Genomic DNA, 23,954 nt, shown 5'->3' with positions numbered 1-23,954 from the left:
AATGAACACTGTGGAGTACATGTGACAGGAATGAAGATTGCAGCCACCTCAGAGGGAGCTGCAACCACAAAAAGCCAAGGTCAAGTCTGTCAGTTCAAATGTGCCACAGTGTTGGACTGACAGCAGAGGGAGAGCTGCTGCATGGATGGGTGCATTACATTTATTGAAAATCAATAGCAATCTTTCAGTGGCAGCTACAAGACATATTTGAACAACAGCTTTTACTCAATAGACCGGTCAGATTTTATGCAGGTTTTTCACTGGTTCAAAATCAGTGGAGGTCAAAGGTTTATTCTACAGGGTTCTTGTGTGTCTTAATTTTAAAGATGCTTTAATATTATCAGGACTCATATTTTGCTTTAAGTGTTAGTCCTACAACACTCTGTGTCTTTTTAACTTTGTTTACCTTCTTATCATCAGAAGAAGTATGCAGACTTTACAGAATTCATCATCAATATCTGGATTTTTTTTTTCTGGAGATGGTGGGAGCCAAAACTGAGCTAAAAAGGGAATTAATATATCTCTTATATTGATTAGATGGCCAATAAAATTACTCCAATGGGATGATAACGTTGCTCTGTTGTCTCTCGGATGTTGAAGAAGGCATCTTTAGGCTAGGTAGTTTCTATGTTTCTCTGCCCACGAGTGTTCAAAATAGATAAATAGCACAATATATAAAGACATGTGAAGTCCTGTATTCAACTGTTTACATTAGCGCAGTACATAAGTAGGTAATCGACAGCAAAATGTACTAAAATGTTACAATTAAAAGTACCAAGTTTTGCATTATTCCTGCTTAAATGTGTTGAAGAAAAATACAAGTGCTGCATTAAATGAAAAAGCTACAGCATAGTAAGTTCAGTGCACCTCTAATATACAATACAGTCCAAACTGTACACAAATTGCAGTTGCTGCTTTTGTAAACAGAAAAAGCAGAATTTCCTGTGGCACAGAGTAGCTTTCCTTGAAAGGAGTACACTCTGTCCTTGCAATTAGCTAAACTGTATGTTGGATTAATACATACAGTTTAGCCGGGGGATTTCATTTCATTAGATGAAAGATGTGCCTCCTTGCATTAACCACTTCCCTTGCTGTGCTGTGGGTTGAGACACGAATTTTCTCCTTCCTGCAAACAGTGCCGTGCTCATTTTTCTTCTCCTCCATGCTTTATGATGACGCTGAAGGTGAGGATAATGACGATGCTGGCGTTGTTACTTGTGCTGTTGGTGGCTGTGGAAGCAGGAAGCAGAGAACTGCTGCATACAGTAACTCGTGCCCATCCCGTGCCTATTACTGCTGCCTATACAGTTTATTCTACAACAAGGACAAAGCCCTCTTCTTGTAGTACTGCCTGTTGTGTGCAGCACAGGGGAATTTCCAAGCGATTACTTTCACAGGACTAAGTCACGGGCATCAGAGAACACTAACACAACAGAAATTTGAGTCTCCTCTGAAGATTAGAGCCACAGTACAGAGGCTGAGCACAAACAGCCATAAATATTTGTCAGTGACTCATTTGACTGTCATGCTCGCCAGATCGCCTAATTTCTCCTCGACTCCTGTGACATCTGGACACTTGAACCCCAAACGCCATGCTTGTCTTCACATTCTTCAAAAGCTCCTGGAGCTCAAGGAGAGCGGTTTCAGGAAAAAACTTGGGTTCACTCCATCAAATAACTCCTTATTTATATATTATTATCATTTATTATGTTATACATAATTTATTTCCTTATTTACATCACCAATAATCCATGCGTTGGCTAAGATATGTTGTTAGGAAGTTGAATTTTTCTTCAATAGAATTTACCTTTGTAGTCCTACCACCATGTTTTCAAACTTTCAGCCATTCACGTCCTTGAAAATACATTTCCTGCAGTAATTGAATCATCAGGCACCACTTATCTGGTGCAGTTATACTACAGTATCTTATTTGGACTAATTGAATTCGAAGGTGTGTTGTTGCCTGTACATGCTGTACAAGGTCTTGGCTTCTGTCGAGGCTAGCTCTTGCTTTTGTGATAAAAGTATCCCAGCTCAGCATTACTGCGTGTTAGAGTAATGGTTCGGGCTCCCAAATCCTTTTGCTACGCTGGCTTCAACATTCACTGCGATCTAAAGTAGCATTTTGCAGAATCATTTTGCCAAAACAGTGCATACATGTGAGAATTGTGATGATTAGGGTGCCTTAATGTAAAACTCATGTACTGAAAATGAAAGCTTTAATTTTTGATGATTCTCCAGCTGCATAAGAAGCAGACAAAGTGTTCAGACTGTGCACCAGATGGCTCACCCTACCTTTATGTGTTAGGAGGTGACAGTCTAAATCCTGTGTGCTGAGTGCCTAAGGCTCCACAACAGGGAAATTGCATTCTGATCCAGTCCACTCCTCTGTGTGTTAGTGTTATACAACAGACTATTGTGTCTGGCATTTGCATTAGGGCCATGAAATTCAGCCCACTGGCTTTTACTGTGTAGCGCAATGAGACAACAGTAGGAGTTCTAGTTTATCTGTTGCCATGCTACAGCAAGATCACATTTATGCCCTGTCTTCAAAGCTACTGCACAGCCTTTTTATTGAAATGCATCACAAGAAAGAAATGTATGTGGTTACAAGAAAACCTATTTACTTTCTTTTGGTGTGTAAAATCGACATCTTGTGACTTTTAAGTAGCCTACCAGAAGACAGAAAATTAGAGAGGCAGCAACAACAACAGCATGACACGACAATCTGATGAACGTGATATGCGAACGTTGACTTTGGAGGCAGCAGGTGTTTGGTACAAGGTGGGTTAACGTGGCTGCTATTGTGTGGCCGTACGTGAAGTAGTCCTCTGTGTATCCATCATTATGGGCAGTGAATCAAGCAGGCAGCGGCTGTTGAGGAGAGCCCCCCTGGGAGCGAGGCCTTGTCCTGTCACTACCGGGAGGGACGACCAGATAATAATGGAGACATCATGAGGCCAGGAGATAGGCTTTCCTTTTCAAAGCAGAAGATGGTGAGAATTTGCAGTATCCCATCACAACAGGCACACAGCCACTGATTGGTCCCTGGCCTGTCTTAAAAAGCACAGCTTTAACTGCTCTTGTCGAAGAAAACAGACGCCAGGAGCTGTTTGCCTTCAGAAAAAAAAGCTCCATTATGCTTCTGAAAAGAGATGACTGTCCTATTTTAGTAATACAATCAGTTGGGGCACAGTGGAAGGGACCTGCTGTAATTTAGCTTTTTATCAGCTTGACAACAGATGAATTACATTTTGATGTATTCTGATCTCACGCAGGATCACTCATTGTTGGTATCAGTCGTAAAAGCAGAAAATCAGCAGGGTCTTATGCAATGTAGAGGCGATGATTTCAAAGCATGTCCCGTTTCTTGCAAATGTATCGAGCTAAAACAATTATATGCCGGCATCAAAAAGTATTTATTTTCCAACATCTCTTCCAGCTTCAGATGTTCTCTGATTGCCTTTGACAACCACTTTGAAGACTCTCAAAGACACTTCCAGAGATTGCCTCTCAAAGACACTTCCAAAAATTAAGTTTAGGAGATGCTCAAAGCCCGATGCAGCCCTCAAAAAATGTGTCTTCAATTTTAGTTTTCTTCTGCAATCCCTCTGCCTTTTTATAGTTTAGAGACTCGGCTTTATCAGCAGAGGGGGTAACATCAACAATCTGCAATGTTTACTGACTGAGACAGTTGTGTCAGATGAGAGTCAGTTGCAGACTCACTTTTCCATGTTTTGCTCTCAACAGAATTAGTTAGATTGTTTTATTTTGGAAACCGCACACATTCTTTCTCTGTAATGTTGGAAATATATTTTGCATTCATGACCCCCTGCTGGCAAGGACGCTGAAATATAATAGCTTTGTCGTGCTCTTAAGAGTGCATTTTGGTTGACTGTCAAATCGAAGCCAATTTTTGGCTCTTTTTGAACAGTTGATGGAGTACACATTAGAAATGCAGCAGAAGCTTCTGAGTAACCGCTACAGTATGGCATTCATGGAGTGCCAGTGCGAGCAGGACAATGGCCTCATCTTGAAATATGTCTCTGAAAATAGTTTTTGGATGTGTTTTATGACAGAAAGCCTCAAGCCTGGCTAATGCCATGTCAAGTGGCTTGTAAAGACTTTCCCTTTACAATAGCCTATTGTGTTTGTCCTCTTTTTGGATGCATTTTTGTTTTCATTTTGAAATATTTTTAACCAGATGCTGTAGTATGTTCAGAATTTTTGTGATTTATTACGCAAGGTTTTCAAGCCAAGGATACAGAAAGCCTCATGTTGCTTCAAGAAGACGTTATTGAGACATTATATTCGTGCTTCTTTCCCCTTACTTTTGTTCAAGTTCAACCCAGCAGCATCAATAACTCAAAGACCACCTATCCTGACACTGTTATTTCTCCTCTTGTCTGCAGAGAAGCCGCTGCCACAGGGTCCCCCAGGTGGTGTTATCGGGATCCTTGGAGGTGTCGTTGCCATTGGACTCATCATCGGCGTGGCTGTTACTGTTTTCATGGTCCATCGGCGGCAGCAGAAGACTCGCACTGAGACAGATAATGACCTGTGAGTACCGAGCCTCTGCCAGAGAATATTGCAGGGGGCTGGACAGGTGGTAAGATTAGGTGTGCAGTCTTGTCAGCCCATGAGAGAGAAACACTTTGAAAAGGACTAAACTGTTTTTTGGGAGAGTTAATGTGCTCAGAGACGGAGGAACACACTGGGATCATGTCGCTGCCTCCATGTCATTCATTCTTACATCCGATTAATCTCCTTTCCTATAGGTCACTTTATGAAAAATAAAACTGTACCCAGACTTTAAGAAAGCAAGTTTATCTTTGTTTACTATTGCAGACAGAATCGATGATTATCATTAAAGCAGCAGCTATTAAGTGGTTGCTTGATTGTAATGTGGGCTAGTGAGCCCATTTCCCATTAAAAAACCATTCTTTTAATCAGGACTGATTACAGGAGCGTGTGCTGCAGTCTCTTTCTGGGAAAGCTTCACCACTTCTATCAAATCTGACGCTGGGACCGTAGTTCTAGTCTAAGAACTTATTTGTAGGCCATTTGAATTTAAAAGAATACAGTTCAGAATGTGTTGTGAAATATACAAGACTATTTTCATTGCATAAATTAAGCCAGGCAGACGGCTGTTGAAGATAGATTTAAGGCCCCTTTATTTCTCCAACTTTATTTACTCTTGCCTCCCCTCCTTTGGCCAGCCAGGTAATTTTGTTCTGCCTGCAAACCGGGGGCCTTGGCAATTTTGTACACTGCCAGCTGCTGCCCGTACAAGGAGGGGAAAACAGAAGTTCCAGAGGATGCAGCACAGAGAAGCACTAGCTAACAGTGCTGTGACAATCTGGAATATATTCGTGAATTATTGCTAAGGTGATAAAAGTGTCTGCCATCTGTTTAGGTAGAACTGTAAGAACTCTGCTTTTAATGAAGAAGGAAACAAACATTCAAGTTGAATCCTGCTAATTGCCTTTGTTCGAAACACCTGGCCATGACAGATAGCTCACTGGTTGCCAGGGTTTCCATGATGCTTTTGGCTATACCGGGTATACAAGATGCAAACCACATCCCCATGGGAATGATGCTGCTGTCTACAGGGGTTGGCTATCTTCCTCACTGGGAATATTACCAAAACAACTGAGGTTGGGGGTGTGCAGAATCTGGCTGAGAGTGCACATGAGCCTTTAATCAACTCACATGATGAGATTACAATGCTTATTTTAGAGGTTCCCCTCCAGAATCTTGTAATTGATTTGATATTCAAAGCAGTGATGTTAGCATCAAGCGACGACAAGACACTGTGCCAGGTTTTTGGCCTCCGCAACTCTGCCTGCTGCTCGCCTCGGCACTCTGCTGCTGCCGCGGGTCCACCGCTGAGCCCGGCGGAGCCCCAGAAACCACACAGCTTCTACCTCTCAGAAATGCTTTTTAAGACGAATGAAGCACACAAACTCTTACCTTTCCCATTGCTTTCTGTCTCTTTCTCCCTCCCTGCTAATCTATCTTTCTTTCTCACTCTGATGCCAAAGTAACTGCTCTCTGTTTCCCACTCCCCTCCCTCAGCATTGCTGTTGCTGCTGTTGCTGATAGTTGTGTGACACAGGCTCCAGAGAAGCCAGAGTCCCCCACAAGGAAAGTAGAGGCACCTGACCCCAGTCTATCCCCCGCTGAACCCTGTCCTCCCGGATCCTCTATTCTGTTGCCTGCATGTAATGGTGGCCTGCAAGTGACATACTTGAGCACACCATTGTGAGCGCTGAAAAGCAGCGAATGTTCATCGACATGGTCGATTACTTGACATTCACACTGGAGTTGACGTCTGAAAAACTATAAGGAGTTTCTACTTTTCGTTTGATAACACTCAACAAATTGAGACGTTTGAAATGGAATTTAAACATCTCCATTTGGTGCATGACACACACACACACACACACACACACAAAAAACATCCAGCTCCATCAAATAATAGCGATGCAGTATGATAAACAACTATGAATGAAAATTGAGTTTGATGAAAACAGTGCCAAGATAAATCAAACTTAATTAAAAGCCTTCAGATAAAATATCCAGCTCCACTTACGGTTTTATCAGATCCGGGGAGCTTGGACAGAGCAGAGCACTTTTTGACGAGATTGAACATACATATCAAATTGTTATTTGGAGGGAAATCTGTAAGCTTATAGAGGCTCTTGTTTCACATAAGCTAAAACTCACTGATAATGTCTTTGTTAACAGACCACATTGTGCAACCTCCCTCCTCCGCCTCTTGCTCTTTCCCCTCCTCTTGTGTGCATGATTGTCGTCAAATATGCATGACGGACAGCATATAGTTGTGTCAGTGCTGTGTAACTGTTGTTGTTGTTTCCTACTTCTAGCTCGGCATGTAATGCTCAATGTAGTGAAATGTGATACAAAGCTTTAAATGTCCAGATGAATATTTGTGTCCATTTTCCTGTGGCTTGTCATCAAACTTGTTCAGTGAAAAAAAACTGTTTTTTGCTATGTCTAATTATGTGAACGCGGGAGTTACATGAGAATGTGGGAGGTTTATTTTAATGTAGAGAAGCACTGCAAGAGATTCATAGTTTTATATGAGTGTCTGATGTCAGGGTAAAGGGGAAGCATTTAACCAGACTGTTTAATTCTGCATGTTGATGAGCCGTTAATCAAGCTTGGGCATTTGATAACATGCCTGACTGCACCGCCAGTCACGCCTCTGTTTGCCCTCACAAAGCAGCACATGATGTGACTCAAAATTGGTCAATCCTAATAAATCACTGGCCCTTTAGAGGCTGCACTGGCACAATAGTCAACAGATTATCAAAATAGATGGGCATTGTCAAAAGCGATGTTCACAGAATAATGTGTTCATCGCTCTGTCTTTTGCCCGAGCGTGATGTATGACCTCCACAATGCCGAAAAGCACTGCCAATCGTGGCGCCGCTCCCCAGCAAAATGAATTTACTCACTAGTGCTCCCGACGTGCAGCTGGTGTTGACACGGTTGCAAATACTTGCTGGTATAAATCACTTTGTTGCCAACTTCCTGGCCATATTTACCACGATATCTGAAAAGAATCACATGCAGAATGTAAAAGGATGATGGATTATGAGCTGGATGTCGCTGTCACCAAACAACATCAACACTTTCACAAGTGCAGGTACAATTTCTTCCACCGTAGGTACTAGAGATGATTTTCCGGGACTGAATTGTAGCACCATTGTGACTTTAGAGGACTCTTTAGAGGAAATTGTTGATAAACTCTACGGCAAATCAAAAGTGAAAAAATGGGACGTTGCAGTTATACTAATCCTCTTGAGCAGCACAACTTGAAAGAAGACACCGGGAGAAGTGATTCATAGAGATTTGTTCTTGTGTACCCTTTGATTGGTTACCAGTGCTTTTCACCATTGCTGTGTGGAGACCTTCAAAATGTGATAACTGACCATTCATTGTTGGAAACCTTCTAGCTTTAAGCTGTAACCAAAGTAGGATTGTCTTTCTTGTCTTTCTGAGTCGTTCAACATGGACTGTTACTGTACTGGCTGTGAATTCGAATCATTCACTGTTGTTGTTTATGAGTAAAAATGGTGCTTGGTTTCTCTGTACAGAATGTTATACATGCAGTGCAACTGTCTATAACAATCACCTTTATTTTCATGTTCTTTTGTACTGTATAGCAGTGTATGTAATCTAGTATCAATGCCTGAGGTGTTGAAAGGTTTGGAAACTGGCCATGTGTGTATAATTGTAAAGTTAAATGTTCTGAGAAGCAAAACCTTCTGACAACAGAAATAGTTTTTGATAAACTTGTCAAAGAACAAAAACAGAAGTCATTTTGTTTCATTCTTGTTTTGTTCCTTCTTTTCTTGTGAGAAAAGGAAAAAAAAGCTGAGCTCTGCAGAGTAATTGTTGTCCGCCTTTTGAAAAGATCGGAGGGAGACAAAGCATGAAAGTAATTGCCTCCTAAAGATCAAATCACATTTATCCCGTCTTGCAATTAAAAGTATCATTAGCATTTAAATTGCCAAATAAGATTGTGATCAACAGAAATCAATGAGAGCACCAAGGATCAGCTCAAACACTTCACATTGTTCTCCATGAGCGGGGCTGCGGTCATATGGTGGCTGTTTAATCCAAACGCTTCTGGGGATGCGACACTTCACTTTTTCTCACATGCCAACAGGCAGCGAGAACGTTTTTCTGACTGTCATATTGAGGGACGTCTTTACTCTGATTATCTGCAGCTCAAAAACCGCCTCATTGTTGCAAAAATTTCTAATAGAAAGGTCAGTTTTGGGGAGTGCATTGTGAAAGTCATTTTCTTTGCTGTAAATCTTCCCTCGCAGATTACTCTTCTCAGTTTAAGGATTAGTTATGTTTTCTCCTCACTATCCCCCTTAAATCTCCCCTTAAGCTGCCCTGAGCCTTTTGTAGCCAACAGAGCGAGGAGGAGCGAGGTCTTCAAGGTGGATGTCTGAGCAGGAAACAGTGCAAACTTGGATGTAGCTTATGGTTCCCTGCCCAGTGCTTTCTGCTCCCCACAGGCTTGTGGTGCTTGTCAGCTTTCATTAGTGCCTGCGTCTCACAAAGCCAACGCCCACATGCTGCCTGCATCACACTCAGCTCTGAGGAAGTCTGTGTGTCACACAGCTGAGATGCACATGAGGTGGTCAAGCTGAGATGAGCATCATCATGCTGCATCTGACTAATGGCGGGTTGACCAAACATTAAGCGCAAACCGCCGAATTACTTAGATTGTAAAGCATCAGGGGAGAAGATGCAGAAAATCACACACATATGTGAAGTGTTGAATATTTTACTCACCATATGGCAAAATACATTATAGCAGAAATGACCTCAATAAATATTTAATGTTACACAGCCTATCAACCCATTTTTTACCCTAACTTGCTCTGTATTTGGGTTGATGCTGTCTTTTACTTAACAGTGTTTTTATTCCCAGTGACAATGTTGGCCAGTGAAAAGGTTACATCTCCCCAGTTGGTCACTTGGGAATGTTAAAACAAGAAAGGCGGCATGTATTAATCAACAATATTCACAAAGAAAGAAAAAAATAAATATATATTTAAGATCAAACGCTAATCTTATTTAGCTTGAAAGCAAGCTTTGAATCGGAAGGAAGTCATTTAATTATTTAGCTGGAGCTCGCAGTTCTGCAGTATTATTGTGGAGAAAAATGAAAAAAAAAAACACACACACTACTTGAATGACTCCTCAGCTGCTGTGAAGCCTCTTCTAATCAATTATTCAAACAATAAAACCTTACATTTACATTTCAATTAGCTGGTCGCCTGCATGTAAGTTTATTTTGTACAACTAGATTCTTGATTTGCATGTAGCTCATTCTGTCTTCCGAATGGTGAAGTCATGACATTCACATGCGTATTTAAGTTATTTTTGGGTGCACCGTCGACTGACTTTCTTACAATGCACTGCACAGGAAGTGGAGTAACTGCTATTAGCTGGAAAGAATTATAGTATAATAGTGTAGTGTTAAACCTTAAACCCTGGATAATTCTAGTCTATTACAAATTGGTCTGTATTTTATGCTTGTAGCTATTTTTGTCTGTAATAACTCTCATCTACTTTTCTGTTGAGATCTGACAATGTAGTGACATCATGGGGCACAAGCAGTCAATGACACAGGTTTTGGTAAAATTTGGTAAAACAGTAAAATTATTTGCCAGACTGATTTTTGTAAACTCTCTTCACTTTTGACCTACCATACTTGCCATTGTTGTGCTCACATGTAGATTTATAATGAAATGAAGCATTAAGGAGTATTTTAGATATGCTCCTAATGAAGTGGTTTTAGATAATCTGCCTAAACTGTTGGCTTGTTGAAGATCTGAGCATCTGACCACTTTTTTCCTGGCAGCAATGCCACTGTGTTAGCAGACCTCAACAATGTTGAGTTCAACATTCTAACAACCAAAGGAAATAATTGCCAAAATAAAGAAAAGCAGACCTAAGTTGGAATAAACTTGAATTATCAGTCAAAAAGATGTCAGCATGCGTGCTGAATTTGCCTGGGTTTTGAATATGCTGTTGGTGATGGACACTATAATCCCACAGTTCAACGCTCACAGGAAAGAAAGGAGCTTCCAGCTGGAAAAATGTAAACAAATTGTGGCTAGGGTTGAGACAGCTTCAGGATCATCTCCAAAAACATGAAATATCTAATCTTTGGAAAAACATTTAGCTTTCCCCTTTCTGAGTTTAATTAGCAGTAATTTTCTAGCATCTCAGTTTGTTTCCTCTATCACTTCCTGCCAGTACAAGACAGTAAAGTACAAATATCCTGTATACTAACAGGATTTTAAAGATTAGTACAGTATTAGTCTGGAACTGGGACGCAGCTTGAGTGACTGAGCACACACATACTGTATGTTTGTCTTGGTACATGCATGCCTGAGCACACTGTCACACTGTATGTTTGTGCGCTCTGCACACACGCCGCTTCATCAAACACTGATGCTACTTTTCGCCTCCTTCTCCTGCTATTGTGTCAACCAGTAGTGACAGTCTGTACACTGACGGTCCCCTGAGGCTGCTGCTTGTGCGTAACGTGATTACAAATGTGGCTGAATTCAATCAAGAAAGGTTGGTATGACAGGGAGAAAGTGGTTGCTGTCGGGTGTTAGTCGTGAACAGTGAGAGTTTCTTCTTGTTTGGTCAGATTTGATGAAGCTACTCTGCATATGGGGCCCCAACAAACTACCTATTTGAACATGGTCCTTGACATGACCTGCAATGAAATGCAATCATCGAGGGTCCTATTGGTTCAAATGTAAGTTGAGAAATGCAGCAAGATGTGAATACAAATGCTGCATCTTACATGATTTCATCCAACCTAAATAAATCTGTGCCACCAGGTAGATGTGCAACTGATTTCGCTTAAAACAGGCATCGAATGTTGGGTGATGCCTCATTTCGTTTTAATAAAATGTCAATTAAGCCATTGCATGAGCTATTCATCAGCTTTTTGTTTCAGCAAATTGAAGAAATGTCGTGATTTGGTGTCTCGGTGTGTGCACAGGGCAGACAGAGGCTGAAAATTACATTCTGTCTCATACATTTCTTGAAAGCAAATGATCTTGTCGGCTGTCACAGCTTTTTTTTTTGTAAGTTCTCACCTGTATCAGAATGCAGTCAATCATAAGCAACGGATTACAATACACCATAATGAGCACGCTGCTGTACCGGCGAAAAACCACATTTTCCACAAGACTCATAATTATCTGTCTCAGAGAAAATGGATGCCTCTCCTCTGAAGGCTCTGCGATGGGAGAGGTTATTGTAGACGAGGGAGTGTGCGGCACGCTGCCTCTCTTGAGCGTTTGCTGTGCCTCTGTGCTGCAGGCAGGCTGAAGAGGGTGCCACATGAATCTGGCAGTGGCACGGCAGCCCTGTCTGGAGACAAGGTGATACGGACTGGAAATAATGAGCGTGAAAGAAAGAGTTAAGAGGTGCACTCATGCACAAATTTTCTGCACATTAAAACGCTGGCTTGGCCTAGCGGAAAGGTCATGTTATTCAATAAGGACGTGAACCAGTGCGAATGGGAGGCGGGAGGAGCTGGAGATAATGCTTGTAGGTACACAGCTCAGTGTCTGTGCTCCACTTCATTATCTTTGATCACTCCTGATATCATGTCAGAATATGGCAGATGACATCTGACTGCCAGCATGTTTGAGGAAAGGGGTTTTCTTTGTGACAATTTCGTAGCAACAACGCTTCTGCTTCCTTGTCTAAAATAATTATCCAGATGCACTTCAAACAATTTCAACATCGAGCTTTCAATTACTGCTGTCTCTCCTGCTCACGATTTAATTTTCCTTTTTATTATTGTATCAACAACTGTGTGCCTGAGTGGCCTTTATCGCCAGTGCAAATTTCATTGTGGATTTTAAGAAAGTAGTTGTTTAATGTTCATGGCGGCATGCAAATGAGCATAGGTGTTCAGCTGTTGAGGCTTTGTTCTTCCCCAGGTGTGTCAACAGAGGGGCGGAGTGAGCACCTTGGGATTAGGGGATGTTAGTACCAGAGATTCAGGGAATGGTGGAGAGCAGGAGCTGCCTGCTGAGCTCTCTGAGTCACAGCTCAGGACGACATGTCAAACAAACAGTCGCTGCACAGTAGGCAGGGTGTTTGTCGGCGTGGTACTCTTATTGAGGCTCCATCCACCCTGAGGACTTGACTCACACATGCCCTTTTCCCTGCCCCCTATACCCCTCCATCCCCATCTCCTCACCTCAGTGTCCAATTACAGCCCACTCTCATTAGCACAGTGTCTCTCCAGCGAGAGCCTTTGAAAGGGCAGGGGGAATGGCTGCCGCCGCAACAAAGCCACCAACACGAGATCTATCAAAATCCAAGGAAAGAGTGAAAAAGGCAAGTGCAGGCAGGACTTCTCATTATAGAGTGCTGTAGAAGGTGAGGGACGTAAAGAGTGGCGATCCCTTACCGTGCTGAGTGTCATGTTATCTTTTCACTCTCTTAACAGGACCGACCTCCCACCCGCCCACAAACCAGCCCCTCCCCCGCCCAAAAAGAAGAACAGTGACATGAAGGGACACTTGACATCCGATGACATCCAGGTAAGATCCTCCTCCTCCTCATCATCCTCCTTATTCGTGTCCTCTCTGGCTGATCCGACACAAAGTCTGAGAATTTTTCCACATTTCTGACTCGAGCTTTTGCCACTTTCGGACACACATTTATGAGCGAAATGCTTCCACTTCAAGCCCAAATAGTTTAAAACGTACAAACACCAAGTCAGAACATGCATAGCCACTTTCATAACACATCTGCAAGAGCCAGTCAACACGTATGCAGCAGAGATTTATCTTTTTTTCTTCTTGAGGTGATTTTATCTCACATCGGCTGGACTTGATAGGTGTTCCAGTGGTACCTGTGGGAGTACAGGGAAATGTCAGTTTAGTGACAGGAGGCTATTTTTCCTAATGTTGTGCAGCGTGCTTCTCTTCCTCCTCTCTGGACTGATGCTTGTCACAGAGTTCCTTCAACAATCCCGTTACAATACAATTAGCTGAATAGAAATGTCTCCTTCTCCAAGCGAAGCTGCTAACATGTAACATAATTACCAATCTGACACTAATTAATTCCCCTCTTGATAAGTAAAGTAATTATAAGTGGGTCATTTTAGACACATAAATACTGACCTCCCACTGCAGCACATATAGCATGTATCTGGAGTGAGCGCTGTGTCAAGGCAGCCCATGTGTTGAGTATTTGCAGCATGATTTCAGACATACATCACTGTGTGCATTATATTGTGTTATTTCACTCTATGTATTTGAATCTTATTAGATGAGTGGTATTGATTATACGGTACCACTCAAGTCTGATAAACAGCTTAATTTCACAGCAGTGTTTGTTTTTTTTTACCCCCGAGACATGTTTTCATAATTTGAATGAGCAGTTTTATTATTAATCAGTGACAAACTGAAATGCCAACATCGAGTGGATTAGTGAGAAGAATTTACTGATATAACAACTTTCTCAGATCACTGATCTGGGGCGAAGAGGAAAAACACTCAGCGTCACTGCAAAAACCTGTGTTCAATCCAACTCCTGGCAGTACTACCACTGATGTTGGGGCGGTTACATGAACGGCACACATGTTACGCCCTCCTGGTGAATTTCCTGGCAGGTAAAAGGAAGCAGCCAGACTGGAAAAGAAACAGAAGTGAAAACACTCAAAACAGACAGCATATATATATATATATATATATATATATATATATATATACTAAATATGGTCAATTTCTGAGTGTGCTCACAGCTGGGAAAAATTAAGTCTAATTGTGGATTGCGGTTAAACAGCCCTGAAAATAAAAAATAACAGCTGCATTTGTGGAACAAAACATTTTGATGTGTTTTTGCTATGTTTGACTGGCAATGTCATTCCAAAGTTGAAGTTTGATTGACTTTGCATTATGGGTATATTACATAATATCTTATTAGCATAATAAAAGTATGTTGATTTCTTCTGTAATGCAAAAAATATACTTTATATACATATATATATATATATATATATATATGTACGTACACTATATACTATAAAGTTTAGCATATGGTATATAATAGACACAATTAATTAATCTGTAGAATGGAATTAGGACAGAGTTTATGTCTCTTGGAGGAGACTCATGGCTCTACAGCGGAGTTAAGGCAGCTGCATTGCTTTTGCACCAGTCTTCTTGTGTGAACCACCAAAATCACTTTTCGTTGTCACACCAACTCAGCACAGCTCCTTCTGCGTGACCAACAGGTTTAATCAGCTGGGGGCCACACAGAACAATATTCTTTTGTCAAGCTTGCATGAGAACACAGTCTTTACATTACATCAGGCCCCAGATTTTCCTGGTTTTGTATCAACATCCCTGGTGGTTTCCCAGTGTGCTTGCTGTAGATTTGTCCATAGCACAAACAAACAAGTGCATTAATATGTGCACATCAAAGTTTGGGTACAGTGCTCATGAGTTCACAGCAGTCACAGTGAACACCTTTACTGTTGTCAAGGACTGGTGTACAAAATAATCGTTTCTTCCAAATTGGAGCGATACAGTGTAAAAAAGAATTATTAGAATCTGAATAATTGAAGATTCACCTAACCATCGTCGAGTTGGCCACCGTGCATCAGCACTGCTGAGATTTTAAATCCGACTTTATGATACTCTTTATAGCTACAAGGTCAAACTCCTGGACATCAGGGCAGGAAAAGTAATGGAGAGAAGAGAATGTAATGTGCTCTCCTCCCCGCACAAGTACTGCAGAGGAGTACTTGAGCAAGGCACCTAATGCCAGACTCACTGGTGATTAGTAGAAAGATGGAGCTGTAATAGACACTTAATAGGATTTAATGTGTTCAGTTTTATGGCTGTAGTTGCTTTAAAAGAAGCTGCAGGCTCAGCAAGCTTGCATCTGGAAAAATGAAAGTAAGCAAAAGAAAAAAAATATCACAGCAGGTTCATGGCATGATGGGTAAAGTGTGCATGAATAAACAATAATCACTGGTGCATAAACAATGAGCATGACTGTTATACCAGTGGGCGTGTGCAGAACAAAATATACGTATTAACAGACCAAAACATTTTTAAGGTTCAAGCTTTCGGGCTGCTGAGTATTTGTGGCTGTGATTCATTCTGCACAGCAGGTCATGACGGACCAGCGGCTGCACCCTCAAAATTCATTCATGATCTGTTTCATCATCTGATGGAACCAAAGGATCCAAAATATAAAGTTGTAAAAGGATAATCTGAGCCACGACTTTAAATCATAAACCAGAAAACAATGTGTGTTTAGCCTCGCCTTCCTCCTTTCTGTTGGACAAGCTCCTGCCTGGAAACCTGTCAATCATCTTGATGAGCTGTTTATTTAAATGACACTGAGATAATCAGCATCTGTAGAGCCGCCAGACAGCTTGTGATAATAATACATTCATTGTTCACTATATACAGAACATGTACTGTGCACCACGTTTAGCTTTGCCAGACTTTATTTTCTTCTCTCTTTCCGTTTTTTCTTTCTGAAGATACACAGTTACCATATGAGGTTTCCACTCAGTAGTGTAACTGTTGGCCCATTTGGTCATAGTCTTTCATCACAAATCTATATTGTAATGTTTGTATAAGAAATAGCAGCAAAGGTACTTCATTATCCTAAATTTTACACAAAAAAAAAAGACAAACACTCTTTTCTTCCTGTTTTCTGATAAGCTTGTTGTTACTGTGGCTGCTGGACCCTCAGTTCAGCTCTGACCACAGCCCTCAGTCCAACACGACAAACATCAATGAAAACCCAATCTAGGAAAAAGTTGGGACTGCAAATAAAGGGCCACACAGACACAGACAGGTAACACAGTATATCCTATTATTGACACTGGAATCTGATAAAGTTGGATATTACAGCTTTATTTCAAGATAGGTTGCCAGGTCACTGTGCTGGAATTGGCAGCATTATAGTTTAATGGTTGCCCAGTGCACAGAGCAAAGCTAGCAACGCAGCCAAAGTATCAACATCTGCACTTGCTACACCGTAAACCCTCGGTGTATGTTGCTGTGAGATGGACTCCGAGAGCCAAACGGACGACAACCTTGAAACACACAACAACCTTGATTGGAGGCCCAAGTCTTTATGCTCCCAGCAAACGTTTCCTTCAGCTAATTGCATACGAATAATTGTACTCAGCTCGCCATTCGACCACTTAGTCATTAAATCCTTCGTCTTTTGATGTAATACGAATGGAAAAGCTCACACCAACCCGGAGCACATTGACAGGCATTCAACAGCTATCTTTAAGTGTAAGAAAAATGGGAATCAAACAGCCTTTGACAGCCTTTTGATCCCTCAAATGGAACAGCATAGAGGTGTTGAGAGGAAATTGCTGCATTGTTCAACATCTATTATTTGAATCTCACATTTATTACATTGATGATGTCATTGTTCTGGACGACTTTGTCATTCACTTGTATTTATTTTCTACTGAATTTACAGGTCTGACAAATCTTGAGGTTTTGTGAGCATCCATTAGCCATTTCAAATTAGTTTTTTTGGGGGGGGGGTTGCGTTAGATCAAATAATGCTTGCAGGGATTGACTGTGAGTGAAACCACACAATTATGTTTATTTAATTATAAATATTTTTTTCTCTAGATCAGTGAACACAAAGAAGTGAATGCAGATATCATTTGACTGGTCAAGTTTCACCACATCTTGGGTTACTGGGTTATTTTGGTCAGTACCTTAAAAGTATTGAACACCAGTGCTCAGCCTTAATGTCATGACACGTCTCTGGAGGCTGTTGTGAATATCCCACCTTAAAAACCCTTAAAAGGGTCTTTGCTGTCAGCAGTCAAACTGTGCATTGTGGTAGAGTTTGACAGATCAATTAGGAGCCTGCTGCACAGGAAGACTGCCAACCTGTTGAAGGAAAACTACAGAGGGGCACTTTGCCTCCTCCTGCTTCTCACCCCCATTTTCATATACTGCTCTTTGATTTTTTTTTGAGCAAGACCCTTAGACATATGGCTTACCCCCCCAACTAGTCTGCTGAAATAAAAAAAAAGGCAGCTTTAGTGGATTTTGTCACCTCTTTTATTTCTGTGCCTCTCTCAAAAAGAGGGCCTTGGGTTACAAAAGTGTAGTAAAAGAGTAGTTGCATGGTGTGACTCATGTTGTTTTGAGATCCATATATATTGAGTGAAATAGGATTGGTTCCATCATCTTCACCCTTCACTTCTTTTCTAATGTTCCTTGATCTCTTTTTGCACAAATGACTCCATAATTTCCTGCTGAACCTCCTCTAAAAAAGTCCTTCTATCGTCGATGTAGGAGGAACATTCATACTAAATTATATGCAATAACGTCTTCATTATGATATTCAAGTTGCTGTGATTTAAACACTGGTTTCAATAGGACAACACAGAAAAAAGTCCAATACATAATGTGCAACATTATCTCAGCATGATACCGTCAACTGTTGTCAGCTCTGATCTAATGTAGTAAAAAGCCAACATAAGGCATCGTTTCTGCTTTGAATTCAGAATGTTTGCTATATATAACTTTCAACATTGTGTTTGTTGTGATGTTTAACACTTCTTTTTATCTTTATACTGCAGCCTATGTCTATCTTATATGAGCACATTGCATAGTTGTACTGAAATTAAACAACAAACATTCCACACATTAAAGAGTCTTTTTTTTTGCTCTTGAAATTTAAATGTTCTACGTCTCAGACTATCTCCAGTCCAGTTTCAAATCCTTTAACACTGAGCAGATATTCCTCTGGAATATGACAAAGCTGAGGCACAATTGCAGAAAATCCGCTCAAAGGCTTCTTATTTTGCTGGCGGATGAGTCCAAATTTAAACATTTTAGTTGAGAAACATCAAACCATTAAAAGACACCTGCAAAGTAAACAATAAACAGGGATTTTACATTAAGATGGAGTCCAGCTCATGATGCTGTTGAAAGCAGTTTTGTTAGTTGTTTTGTTTTTATTATGAAAAAGGAGCGAGATAGTATTTTACATAAAACATTAATGTATTAACATGATGTCAAGGAGCTTCATCCATATATTGACAACCTGTGTTTGCTGAGCTGTAATTAATCTGCAGCGAATCTGTTTTCTAATCACATGTCACCTTCATGTATGATTTACTTCCCTGCAGTTCTTTCCTTCAGTGGCAGCATGGCACAGCTGTCTCCTGCAGCTTTACGGTTGCTCTAGCATTTCTGCCTCACAATTTCAGAAGTTTGCATCATACCTTTGTGTGATGTGGTAGTGACTAATTTGACAAAATAACTTTGATGCACACATTGAGTTCAGCGGAGCAAAGTTCAAACTGCTGTCAAACCGTATTCCTTGTCATATTTCAACTATTGCTCCTGCTCATTACCACTGAAAAACAAATGTGAGCAAATAAAGTCCAAAAATTTTCAATAAATATTCTGCTGCTGAGGTGTTGTCGCTCTGACCTAATGTGTATGTCGCAATGGTAGTAGTTTTCAGTGTTGGGCTAATTGCAAAATTAACCTTGGTGGGGATCAGCCGCAGTGCAAACTGGTTGACCTGCCTGGTTTGTGGAGTTTTGGAGCTCATTGTGAGTCTTGCTGAGCTCTCGGTGTTTCCTGTAGGTGGTTCATCTCGACAAGGAGGAGGAAATGCAGAAGCTTCCTCTTCAGCCTCCTTATTACGACATGGCGCCCTCTGAGTCGACCCCCTTCACTGATAAGCCGGTGAGTAGTGATGCCATGAGCGGGTTCAAAGGAGCTTCTCTATGAGGGGGTCATCCACAGCCGCCGCCGTCGGGCCAGTTGTAATTACTGGTGGAAGGGTGAACTTTCTGGGCCATTATGCTTGGAGGTATTTGAGAATTGATTTACGAATGAAATGCATCGTTGTGATGCCTCCTGAGTGTCACTGAAGATCTTGTGGCTGCTTCCGTTGTTGCTTGTCTGGTGTTAAAAGTGGACGTGAGTCTTTCCAACAACGCTGACCAGTAAATCCACTGGGCGCTGACTGAGCTCCTTATCCCATCATTTACATCTGCACCACTCACCTTCTGTCTAAACCTGGACTGGCGACGTTCTCCCTCTCTTTCTGTGTGTGTGTGTCTGGACTATTTCGCATTCTGACCCCAACACTCATCACCTGCTCTGCCCTCTGCCTCACCTCCACTCCACTTCCTCTAGTCTGTCGTAATTACTTGTGTGTTTGCATGGCAGCTATGTGCAGATAAATTGCAGTGTGATGCTCTACAGTACATCGTCGCCCCTGAGTGTTAACTGTTGACTATGAAGTGTTTGCCTTGTTGTATGAGATGTCTCTGCTAACTGTGGTGAGCCTCCCTCAGTGGCACAGATGCTTGGGCGTTTTGGGGGCTTTATTTGCTTTGGCTGGAGTCTCTGCTTTGAGTTAAGGAAAATAGAACTCTTTTGGACTTTTAGAAGATGTGTGTGCATGTGTAAGCCTGTGTGTGTTGTGTGTGCGCGCTGAAAAGAGTCCTTTCAACTGTCTCACAGTGGTAAATGTGAATGTTTGCCATAGCAGCCATACAATACTGTAGCAGACAGGAACAGTTACTGTTTCAAAGTAGCATTACCACTGTTACCTGCATTACTAATGATCGTAAATCGTGTCATGGTGCCTGTAACAAACATCTGCTGCTACTGTTGATAGGAAAATTTAATTAGCAGTAAGAGGGTGGGTGTTAATTTGAATTCCAGTGTTTTCTATATATTCTATAACACATTGCATTTGTTAATTTTGATAAAAATCAGTTTGTGTTTTATGAGACAGTCAGAGTTCGAGAGAGTTACAGGATAATGCTGGTAACACTGGTAATATTCCATTTTTTTTCGTGAGTCAACAAATGGCATGAAAAGCCCAAAGCCACCTATACATTGATCCTACTAACAAGAACAGTATCATGTGTGTATTGTGTGTAAGTCAGATCCTTTATCAGTCCTGTTCTGTGTCATAAAGCCCCATTAAACACCATTAAACCATTAAACACATCGATACAGTACGTCACACTGTCGCACTGGGTGACATGTTCCTTCATCTAACTATAAACATGATTGAGCCCATGCCACATGCTCCGTCCTGCTGCCATAAATACTCATGAGAGAGCCAAATGTGTATTCATCAGCTGCAGAAAATAGTCCGCAACAAATGCGATATTTTTTCCTGTTTGAGCTAAAAATGTGTTCCAACCCTGTCTCCTTGAAATTACATTTGTATATAACTTAACTGTTTTCCTAAATGTCTTTTGCTGCTATTACATATAATTGCTGCCTGGATTATGTTCAGATACAAAGTTTCTTTGAGTGACTTTAACACTGCATTTATGTACCATGGTGGAGTCACAGGGAGAGGAGGTGGTTGTGCAAGTGTAGGACTTAAACATTGGAGTCCTGAATTTGCATCTACATGCTGATCTGTAGTTAAGTCTATGCAACAAAAGCACTTTGGTTAAGATTAGGGGAACATTGTTATTTTGGCAGAAAACAAAAAAATATATAAATATGAAATTAAATACAGAGAGCAAATGAAATACATTGTCAGTGAACATTTTACTGATACAGTCAGTATCAACAGTTTTCTGCCTTGCCTGGTATGTTAATTGACATTTTCACATTATGTTAATAGAAAACCCTTGAAATGTGTTTGCTGTTGCAAATTAGGTGTATATAAACATAATTTATAGGAGACAGGACTATGTAGCCACCTGTTTTGGGAAATTTTTTACTTCTCTTTTAAAAATGACTTGTGTAATGAATAATGAGTTGAATTAAGCTGCTCAGTGTAAAAGGTGGACATACAATGTTTAGTGTGGTTCATATTTCTCTAGAGTCAGTTGAATCACTTCAGTCTGCTTTGTTTAATAAAAGTTACTTTTCTTTATATAAAATTGATAAACACAGTTATGGCTAAACTTCCTCTTAAACATCCCCTAAAAGTGAAAACTATGTTCCATAATTTCTGTGCTTTATTGATGCTCTTGATTGACTGTATGCTTTGTGTTTTCATATTTTCAAAGCTGCTGCTTTGCATTTATGGTGTGCTTCTTAAATGATTCATCTTTTCCTACCCAAATTTGCAGGGATAACTTACTTACTATCCCTCTTGTCCCTGGACAAATTGATTTTGATATTCTGTGTAGTTATTCAAGGATATTAAACCATCATCTTCCATTCTATGCTCAAAGGAACCAGATGTTTAATTCTGATAATCTGTGGACACAGAGGGCAGATTTTTGTTAGATTTATTTCTTATCACTGGTAACATTCCACTTAAATTGAAGTTTTGGGCTGCTCTTAAGATAAATAGGGTATCAGTGAGGTTTTCAAAACACGATTTGTGAGAGACATGCATTGACTGCTGAGCGTCGAGTGTTACTAATGATGATTCTCTAGGGGCAAAACACTATCTGCCAATTTTGACTGCGATGTGGCTGTAATTTTCCCCCTGATTGCACTCTGGTCATGACAGATATTCCAGATATTTAAATATCCAGTGAGTGCAGGGCACGTGTGGTGGAGGCATATGCAATGGTGGAGAGACTGCACAGTAGATCTGAATTATTAATGTGAAATTCTGTAAAAGATTCAATCGCTCATATGTAATCCTTTCTCAGGTGGAAATAAGGTACACTGATGCAACGGGACGACAACATGCATCATCCCATTGCATTTCCTCCCTGACACCCCCTCACCGTCCATCCTGAGATGCTGTTTAGATAGATACAGGATGCCTGACATGTCTGCTTTGCATTTACTTCATCATAACGCCATTGATTTCACTACTGGGGACAAGCTGACAGACTGAAAGGAGAGACCATTCGATCTAATCACTGACTTCCTCTTGCAGAAGAGAAAAACTCCATGCAGTAGCAAAGTACATTCTCGGCTTTTTACTCCTCAAACCGTAGCCAGCGAAATAAGAGATTTGTCCTTTTGCTTTTGATTCCTGTCATCATTCACCTGTAATGCTAGTGTGCTAGTAATATAAACATCAGTGCAGCCTAATTGACATTCTTCCTCCTCTTTTCTGAAAAGCTTAACATCCATCTACTGCCAGGTCAAGACAAATAAAAACAGTTCTTAGTCATTTAAAAAAATAATAAATGTCAATTGTTCCACCTCTAAGGAGAAGAAGGGCAGAGGAAATCAAAACCTTGTTTGCTTTAATGTTGTCATGTGACCTCGTTTTCTATTTTATTTTGTTTTTCAAGCCCCTGTCAACATTTCCATTTTAGTTATTACAATTAATTAATTACAATATTCAGTAGTCAGTGTGTGTCTAAATTCATATTTTTTCAGGTTATTATTGACCCAGTGCCTTTGAGTCTTCTCCCCGGAGCAGAAGTCAATAATCTGAGATGTATTTTTGGAATTGGATAAACAGAGCTGAAAGCTTTCATTGTCATTTATTGATTACCCCATTTAGGTCATTTACTCAATCATCCACTCGGCCAATTGCTCATCGAGTCAATCAGTCAGTCAATCATTTGACTGTGTTTGTGCACAGTGGTCAGACGCTGGTCAAATGAAGGTCTTTACATGCACGTGTTTACATGCATGCAGATGTTCCAGTATTAAAGGATAACTCCTGTGTTTTAATCTTGGGCCCTCTTTTTACACATTTTTGGTTCAGAATGACTGGTAGGTACAAAATCTTTTGGAAATGGTCCAGTAGATCGCTTCAGCCGTCAGCTGCGATTGGTCTACAATGGCTGCAATGTAATCCCTTGTGATGAAATCCTCGCCTGTCAAAGTGTATCAAATAAACAACAACTGCCACTGAGGGGCTCAGATTATTGTTTGAAGTGTCTGACAACATTATGGAAATGATCCCTACTGAGATAAACCTGTGAGATCCTTTTTGTTTAACTAGAAATAGCCATTAAATCACTCAGTTCAAAGCCACCAGAGTCCATTGACAAGAATAGTCATTTTAACTCATACAACTCGACTTCTTAGTCTAGTTGCTGTGACTTTAACAATGTGAGCTCATCAATGGCAAAAATAAGTACTTTTAGTGGACGTAGTTTGATGGGTGAAGTCGCCCCAAAAGATAACGTTGCAGACACTTTTGCCTGTTTGGCAGCTGCCAGAGGAGGAAGGACACTGGACCAATTCCAAAACTTTTTTTCCAGTCACTTCAAACCCAAAATATGTAAAAGTTGTGGTTTAAAAACACTGGTTATTCTTTAAAGCGACCGATCCAGCATCTCTATGAATGTGCTTATGGGTTATGTAAATACCATGTGCTGCACAGCGACTGTGGTTCCAGTCATAATCAATGAATCCATGCAGTGATCAGGACACATAACTTACTGCCTTTATAGTTTCAGTTTTGTGAAAGATTGTGTAGACATA

At 40.7% G+C, this 23,954-nt stretch overlaps 1 protein-coding gene across 1 annotated transcript in view; it reads left to right on the top strand.

Moving 5' to 3' along the window:
- Window positions 1-23,954, top strand: part of nectin1b (nectin cell adhesion molecule 1b) — a 138,903-nt gene that overhangs the window by 104,715 nt on the left and 10,234 nt on the right. The window contains exons 6-9 of the mRNA XM_070829840.1: window positions 4,413-4,560; window positions 6,079-6,144; window positions 13,043-13,139; window positions 19,206-19,307. Of these exons, the coding sequence (XP_070685941.1) occupies window positions 4,413-4,560; window positions 6,079-6,144; window positions 13,043-13,139; window positions 19,206-19,307 (413 nt within the window). The remainder of the gene's footprint in view (window positions 1-4,412; window positions 4,561-6,078; window positions 6,145-13,042; window positions 13,140-19,205; window positions 19,308-23,954) is intronic.

This window comes from Pempheris klunzingeri, chromosome 4 (assembly GCF_042242105.1).
Source record: "Pempheris klunzingeri isolate RE-2024b chromosome 4, fPemKlu1.hap1, whole genome shotgun sequence".
In the NCBI taxonomy this organism is placed as follows: domain Eukaryota; kingdom Metazoa; phylum Chordata; class Actinopteri; order Acropomatiformes; family Pempheridae; genus Pempheris; species Pempheris klunzingeri.
The sequence above is the reverse complement of the archived record's forward strand: the minus strand, read 5'-3'. Positions and strand labels throughout refer to the sequence as shown.